Consider the following 8752-nt stretch of genomic DNA (forward strand, 5'->3'; position numbering starts at 1 on the left):
ACATTTACCAATTCATTTTGTTTGGTCGATTCTTTAGTTAGAGTAATTATTTAAAATCGCTTATTTTAATTAAAAAATTAGAATTTAAAAATGTTAAGTAATAATAAAATTTATATGACAACAAGAATTACTTAATTAATTAAAGTAATTAACTTCATTTAGTTTAAATTAACTAACTAATTGATTTAATTAACTAAATTAATTAAACTAAAGTAATTATATAAATTAATGACATGAATGAAATTATAAAATAAAAGAATTAAAAACAAAAAATAATATTAATAAAAATAATAATTAATTAAATATATTTCAATTAATAATTTAGATAAAATGATACTAAACTTAATTTATATTTTTCTTTATATTAAAATCATCATATTGGACTTTGGATATTGCTTTATAAGAAAGCTCATGCATCCCAAAGGGCCCTACTACTATGACATATATTGATATTTGTGATTGTAATTTATGGCATGCATGAAGTGGCCAACAAGATATTCCTTTATTTATTTGAAAAGCCCAATATTTTATTCTATTTCGCCTAGCTATATTCACAATATGTACCGACACAACCAGTCAATCGTAATTAACTCTTTTCACCATCAAATCTCCCTGATTCACCAATCCATCCATTTTCAATTACTTGTCATAATTTAAATTTTTTAAGTCTACATTTTTTATCTTAATGCACATTTTGTAAAAAAGTTTAAAACAATTGATTATTAAAATTTATATATATAAATTTTAAGACAACTTATAAATTAAGATATGCATGCATATTTTAGTTCTTCCATCGTTTTCTAAGGTGCCCCAATATTTCATAATGACATGTGCTTTGATAGGGAAAATTCCATTTAATACCCTGAAATTTAATTGAATTTTCCTAGCTAGCAATAACCATGTGTTTCAGTTTTTCACTGCATAGCATATCCGATCCGACTCTTAAAATTCTCTGTGCGATGTTCTTTCTATTTCAACACTTGTCCCCACAGAAGTAACTTTATGGATCCGCATGCTTCGGATCACATATCTCCTCTGTGTTTGCAGGTTGCAAGAGCAAGACGGAACTCACATTATTCCCCATTTATCATCAATGGAATTCTGCACTGTGAAGCCTGAGAGGTGGATTGAGAAGTGGTAGCTACTGCACCAACCAACTGCTGTGATTTTCCTCTCTATTATGAGGCTTTAATAATGCAGAGAAGAATTATGTTGGGCAGATGGTCTGCTAGCGTCAAATATTCCGTATTCTCCTGGTATTTCTTCTTCTCTTTATCCTTTTCTTCCCTGTTATTTTGCGCCGCGAGAGACAGCATAACTGCTCACCAACCCATCCTTGACGGAGAACTAGGAGAAACTCTCGTTTCTGCCAGAGGCAGATTCGAATTGGGGTTTTTCACTCCTGGTAATTCTACCAACAACTGGTACCTGGGGATTTGGTATCATGGTGTATCTCCTCAAACGCTTGTGTGGGTCGCCAACAGAGACCGCCCAATTCCAAATAGAAATGGAGTGTTTACCATCGCCGGGGACGGAAACCTCCAGATTTCAGATGGTGAAAGAAAAGTAGTTTGGTCTACAAAGGTCGTAATTGTAACCACTAACACCACTGCTACGCTCTTGGATTCTGGGAACCTTATCCTGACGGCAGGAGGAAGAGGAGGAGGAGGAGGAGAGAATGGGAATCACAACCCGATATGGCAGAGCTTCGTCTATGATGAACGTAACCCATCGAATACGTTCCTCCCAGGCATGAAGCTGGAGGCAAATCAGATGCTAAGATCATGGATAGATGAGTATGATCCAGCACCAGGAGCATTCACATTTGAGCATCATGATAGTGGGCTATACCAGTTTACCATCAATAATGGGTCAACCGTCTACTGGAGAAGTGGATCATCGGATGGATTATCTTTCTTAGTAACCTACTTGCTATCAAATTACAGTGTCGATGCCATTGATTACTCCAATGGAAATTTGTCGAATCAACTCACAAGGAAAAGTATTAACTCATCCCAAGTCAATAGAAGCGTAACAAAATTCAATTACAGGAACACGAGGCTGGTGATTGACCCAACTGGCCGAATCAAATTTCTGAGGCTGAGAGGCCACGCCTGGGAATTGTTATGGTCGTTACCGAACGACAACTGCAACGTTCACAAAGCTTGTGGTGCCAACGCTGTTTGCAATGCCAATAATACGCCGGCATGTGAATGTTTGCCTGGATTCCGTGCCCAATCGCAGGAAGATTGGGATTCCGGCAACTATTCCGGTGGGTGCACGAGAGCCATCGCAAATAACGAGGTATGGAAGGAAGACTTCGCCCCTTTTAATATATTGAATGTAAAGGAAGCAGAGTCGTCGCAGTTTGAAGCTAAGAATGAGGCAGAGTGCAGACAGGAATGCGTTAACAGAGGTTGCAAAGCTTATTCATTTGAAGCTTCTGATAACCAGAGCGTAGAGCATTATTCTTGCTGGATTTGGAGTCGGGACGAGAAGACTATAAATGGCATTCAGGTGGATAATCCCAAGCACAGGAGACGGAAGATTCACGTCCGCAGGGCACTTTCCAGTTCAGGTAAGTTTCAGTGACTTGAAATCGATCCTCTACGGGAAAACCCGGAGGACATCCATCCGTAACAATTACTAGATCTTATAAAACGCTCCAATGTCGTCGATTTGATTTAAAAACAAAAATTAAATCACAATGAAATAAAAAATTAGGAACGCATAAAAAACTACCAGTTTATGAATGTTTTAGTATTCTTTTCCCTCACAGAATGTTTTAGTATAAATAAAACTTTAGTTGGATATGTGTACTGTTATCAACTTTTCATTGCTACTCAACAAAAGTATGAGTTCGTGTAAAGTCGTTTTATGCTGGAAGCCCTAGAATTCTTGTTTCAGGCAGTAAAGCTTCTCATTCTTTAGGCAAAATGACCCCTTACACCCAGCCTAAAAGGGTTAAACACCCACATAGGCAGCTGGGCTTACGCAAAGAATTAAAAACCATGGTTTTTAAAACCGACCTGGACACCGAACTCGACAGGGGTCCGGTTATTGGGTCAAATGGTCTGCCGTTCGAATCAAACGCTCGGCCCATTCTGACAAAAAATAAAAAATAGTCAAAACCGTTCAAATGGTTAATCACCCGATTCAGTGAATCGCTGACCAAAATCAAGGATTTTGGAGGGAAATCCGGTTTTTGGGGAAAATAGAACCGGTCAGTTGACTGTTTCCCGGTTTTTCTGGTCTGACCATCTGATCTGGTCCGATTTTGAAAACCATGATACCCCAAGTGACTTATCCCATGCCGGCTCAGAGCTTGAAAAAAATTGAAGAGAAGGTTTTTTGGGGGAGCAAATTAATTTAGTTATTTCTTTAAAAAATAGACAAAATATGTTTAACACTTCCTTGTATCACCCCCATGGTTTTTAAAACCGACCTGGACACCGAACCCGACAGGGGTCCGGTTATTGGGTCAAATGGTCTGCCGTTCGAATCAAACGCTCGGCCCATTCTGACAAAAAATAAAAAATAGTCAAAACCGTTCAAATGGTTAATCACCCGATTCAGTGTATCGCTGACCAAAATCAAGGATTTTGGAGGGAAATCCGGTTTTTGGGGAAAATAGAACCGGTCAGTTGACTGTTTCCCGGTTTTTCTGGTCTGACCATCTGATCTGGTCCGATTTTGAAAACCATGATACCCCAAATATAATCTTCATTAGTGACTTATCCCATGCCGGCTCAGAGCTTGAAAAAAATTGAAGAGAAGGTTTTTTGGGGGAGCAAATTAATTTAGTTATTTCTTTAAAAAATAGACAATATGTTTAACACTTCCTTGTATCACCCCCTTTAGAGGTTGTCCACCAATAGACATAGATCAACAGAGTTGACCACAACCACAGCCATGCCACTATAGAGCAAAGGTTTTTAAAACCAAACTCGATAATGAACCGGTCAGGGTCTGGTTCTTGGTTTAAATGATCTGATCATTCAAATCAAATGGATGACCTGTTCTAACAAAAAATAAAAACCGCCAAAACCATTGAATGGTTCAATTATTTGACTGCTTAAATCAGTGGTTTACTGATCAAATCAACGGTTTTCTTGATTTTTTGGTCCCACAGTCTGATCTGATCTGAATTTAAAAACCATGCTGAATACATCATCCGAAGAAGTTCTCAATACAAGATCAAGATGTACTGTAAGACATTGTGGAGTGCTGATGTGAACTCCTTACCATATATGTTGACTTGGGTAACACAAAAACCTGTAGATGGATCTGAGGCCGCATAATTATTGTCCCATATTTCAAATAATTAGGACCCATTGACGAATGGTCTCCAACCAGGGACGAGGGTAGGAATTTTGGGGCAACTGATAAATCAGGTAAGACCCATAATTATAGTGGTCCCCGATGATCATCCGTAGAACAGGTACCAAGTTATTAGTCCCATGGTTTTGTGTTAGAAACTTAATCTGCTCCCAACAACTGCAGCCGCACGTCTGGAAATGTGGAGATGTTCCTGGAGATTGGCTTCGGTCAGGGTTGCATCATTGTATCAGGAATATCTCTCAATGCAATAAATCACATAAATACAGAGATATTCTCGATGCAAAGTTGTAAAAACTGTTCAAACAGATGTTATCTGACCAAAGCCGAACTCATATTCCTGTGTGTGGCTGTAGTGGTTTGTTTGGAGGATTGTTGGGAGCAGATCTAGATTCCTAACTTCTTGTGTCCCCAGATTTAGCCATTATATTATGTACTTAGTTTTAGTTTTGGCTGTTTTGCCTTAATTATTATTTTTAATTCTAATTTTATATTCTTCAACTTGATGGAACTAGTGAAATGACTAAAGAAAGATCACAAAATATTAACATACAAAGGTTCAAGTCAACAAGGCAGCTCATGTGATGATTAAAAAAGAAATACTCCACACGCCAACTAAAGATGCCTGCTTAGAGTCTGGCCGATGCAAAACCAGGGATTACTATTGATAAATGCCTATGCCATAACTATATAGTTATAAGAAATTATTTCTATTCAATTTGAAACTAAAAACAAAGAATACGGAAAAAATGGTCAAATTGATTCTCATTTAAAAAAGTGCAAAATCAAAGATGTTGTATATTTTATATACAACTGTACAATATATTAAACATGTGTATAAGAAAATTTAAATATATTTTTTAATTTTAAATATCTATATATAATTATAAGTTTCGAAACTTTTGGTGCTTTATTTTTGAAAAAAAATTATTTATCTATCATATATTTTTCTATTTTGATCTGACGCTTTTGTACGTATTTAGAAAAAGGGAAAATCTATGATGCAGAAAAGATATGATATAAAAAAAATTTGACAAATCAAAATCCATCCATGAATTTTGATAAATAACACCTGATTGACTACTACGTGAGATCTGGATCTATCTTTTCTTGCCACTTACCCTATGTTTTAAGGATGATTTGAACTTCATCTATGGAGTTGCTTTCTAAATTTAGGATAATGTTTCTCTACATTCCATTAATCAAGTGCAGGAGATGGATGTAGTTAAAACCTATTAATATTCTGTACTCTGTATGCAAACTGATCTTCAGGCTTTAGCCTTGCTGATCTGCTATGCAGGACCTATCTTATGGAGGGTTTTGATGAACCGAGTCCTAAATTCCTAATAACACGATATGGATGGTAACTTGTGGGCCCTGAACACTGTTAAGGTGATTAACTGCTTATAGCTAGGGATGGCAATTTTCCCTATTTTTCCGTGGGGATCCACCCCGAATGGGGTGGGGATAGGAATGATTTCTCTCCCATGGAATTTCGTGTCTCATGGGGGATCTCCACTAATATATATGTTATATATGTATATATGTATATATATATATATCTATATATTAATATTTTTAAAATTATGATTAAGTATTTTCTAATAGAATTGTAAATTTTAATTATTTTATTTTATTTTTTAAATAAAATAAAAAAAAAACAAAATGATTAACATTATAAAAAATCATGGGGAATGGAGATCCCCATGAAGACGGGAATGGGGATAACCTTGTCCCCGTTAGCGGGGACTGGGACAGGGACGAGGGATGGGGATGGGGAGAGGCTCCCCGTCCCCGCCCCCGCCCCGCCCTGTTGCCATTCATAATAGCACCACAGCTTGATGGCCCATTCAAAAGCTGCCGCCCAATCAAGTTATTTCCTCAACAAAATATACTCCCATTGGTGACACTTCGTCCATCATCTTTGTTTTCAGGGCCTACTGGTAAGCAATGCAATGAAAACTTTCACTGGGATCCATCAACAGCGAACTGTACTCCAGGTGAGATTTGAGATGCTCTGAAACCAATTTATTAAAAGTTGGCAATTGACATGCCGGGTAAAATCATCTTTACTACTTCGATTTCAAAGAGTCGGCATACAAAATTATATCAAATAGATTTTTTTTATGGTATTTTGATGCAGATGCTGTCAACAAAACTGAACAAGCCCATCCCTCCAGGAAGCCATTGCCTACGAAAATCATTGTACCCATAGCAGTTGCTTTTGGTTCCTTTTGCACTGCTTTCACTATCTGTCGATTAAGGAAGTGGTTGGCCAAAAGAAAAGGTAACCAGTAGACCCAAAGAAAATTATCATCTGTTGGTGTTGTTATAAGTTAATATTGTCTATCACTCAACTCACATTGATACCGATCAATAAATGCTGCAGGATACTTGAAATAATCCTTTTACCAAGTTAGGATTTTCAATTGTTTCTCCACATGAAAAAGTATGTTTTTAAGATTTTTTTTTCTACGTTCAGCACGCAGGGAAAACATTCAAAAACATCCTGTAGCTCATTTGGATGAAAATGTGGATCATCCTGGGGACATCTTAGATTTGGACAAGTTTAGAGAAGATAAACAAAAAGGAATAGATGTTCCATTTTTCAATTTTAAAAGCATAGCAGCTGCTACCGAGAATTTCTCTGATTCAAATAAGCTTGGACAAGGAGGGTTTGGGTCTGTCTACAAGGTAATATTCCTCTTTTTAGAGCTGTGAAACAGTGAAAGAGCTCTTTTTGGGTCTATAACAGAGAAATTTATCCATGTGGTTTACAGGGTCAATTTCCGGGGGGACACAAAATAGCTGTGAAAAGGCTTTCAAAGAGTTCTGGACAAGGTCTAAAAGAATTCAAGAATGAGGTTCTATTGATTGCCAAACTTCAACATAGGAATCTCGTCAGGCTTCTGGGTTATTCCATCAAAGGAGATGAGAGAATGCTGCTTTATGAGTACATGCCTAACAGAAGCTTGGACTGCTTTATCTTTGGTGAGGTCCTAAAACTTAAAAATTCTGGCTTTCAAAAAAACACACATCAGAATAGTCATAGATTATCACTTGCTTTTATAATGATGGTACAAAAATCTTATTATTATTTTTTTTTATGGTCAATTGCTAGATCAAAAACGTTGCTTGTTATTGAATTGGGAAAAACGCTTCAATATCATAATGGGACTTGCTCGTGGACTTTTGTATCTTCATCACGATTCCAGGTTGAGAATTATCCATAGAGATATGAAAACAAGTAATATTCTTTTGGATGAGGAGATGAATCCCAAAATCTCAGACTTTGGCCTGGCAAGGATTGTCGAAGGAAATCAGACCAAAGAGAATACCAACAGAGTAATCGGAACATAGTAAGTAGCATATATAACCCCAATTTAGTCACAGTAATTAAGATTGTTCACAGGTTGCAGATTAATTACCTGTTATTGCTGCCAAACAAATTTTACATTAATAGTTTGACTGTTAATCCTAGATCCAACCAATTGATGACTGTTTGATGGTGGTGGAATGCAGTGGGTATATGTCTCCAGAGTATGCATTAGATGGGTTTTTCTCAGTTAAATCTGATGTCTTCAGCTTTGGGGTAGTACTCCTTGAAATCATCAGTGGCATGAAGAATACGGGTTTTTATCAGTCAGAACAATCTTCGACCCTTCTAGGATACGTAAGTGGTAGAAATTTCTCAAAACCATCAAGCATTGGCTCTCTTTCTCTTCTTACATTAGTTTTTTTTTTTTTTTTGAAACTCTTCTCAGGCATGGAGATTATGGAAAGAAGACAAGGCGTTGGATTTGATGGACAAGTCATTACGTGAATCCTGCAATACATTTGAAGTTATGAAGTGCATCCATGTTGCACTCTTGTGCATACAAGATGATGCAGATGATCGCCCAACTATGTCAAATGTAGTTTTCTTGTTAGGCAGTGAAACTGCCAATTTTCCAATTCCAAAACAACCAGCTTACACTGAATGGAGAGCTTTGTCTATTTCAGCTACTTCATATAGTAGACCAGAAATATGTTCTGGTAATCAGTTAACCATCACGATAGAAGGTCGATAACTAGCGCGGTGGAATTTCTTTTTATTAACTGTAAATTTTTTCACTATTTTTTTTCCAGAACGGATCATATATAGCTCATAATTTGTGCATTGTATAAATGGCCTTTTGTTTGCACAGAAGACACCGTCTCGTCTCTAAAATCTCCATTTATGAGTTACACCTTTTTTCAGCTGGGATTTCAAGGTTTCACCTGAAAGTCCTACAAGGGCAACCTATCACGACTGAACACGCCAGTGTTCCTTATACCTAAGGTCCAAACTTAATGATTCAAAGTATTTATTAGATTGGATTGAATCTGATCCATCTGAAATGAATTTATATTGTATTGGGTTGGATTGAGCCAA

General features: G+C 36.8%; 1 protein-coding gene across 1 annotated transcript; it reads left to right on the plus strand.

Moving 5' to 3' along the window:
- The first annotated feature begins 1013 nt into the window (after positions 1–1013).
- LOC148875643 (G-type lectin S-receptor-like serine/threonine-protein kinase At4g03230) lies at positions 1014–8527 on the plus strand. The gene is made up of 8 exons (XM_088966749.1): positions 1014–2578; positions 6273–6338; positions 6482–6625; positions 6821–7032; positions 7119–7329; positions 7460–7697; positions 7861–8011; positions 8103–8527. The coding sequence occupies exons 1-8, from the start codon at positions 1195–1197 to the stop codon at positions 8406–8408; spliced, it is 2712 nt and encodes a 903-aa protein (XP_088822875.1). The 5' UTR covers positions 1014–1194; the 3' UTR covers positions 8409–8527.
- Positions 8528–8752: the final 225 nt, after the last annotated feature.

This window comes from Nelumbo lutea, chromosome 1 (assembly GCF_056320005.1).
Source record: "Nelumbo lutea isolate HS-2025 chromosome 1, American lotus-T2T, whole genome shotgun sequence".
Taxonomy (NCBI): domain Eukaryota; kingdom Viridiplantae; phylum Streptophyta; class Magnoliopsida; order Proteales; family Nelumbonaceae; genus Nelumbo; species Nelumbo lutea.

Bases quoted from the DNA above. Each gene is read 5' to 3' on its own strand.
- LOC148875643 (XM_088966749.1), top strand. From the start codon at position 1,195: ATGCAGAGAAGAATTATGTTGGGCAGATGGTCTGCTAGCGTCAAATAT. The intron at 7,033-7,118 runs GTAATATTCCTC...TGTGGTTTACAG, and splicing joins GGTTTGGGTCTGTCTACAAG to GGTCAATTTCCGGGGGGACA. The intron at 7,698-7,860 runs GTAAGTAGCATA...GGTGGAATGCAG, and splicing joins AACAGAGTAATCGGAACATA to TGGGTATATGTCTCCAGAGT.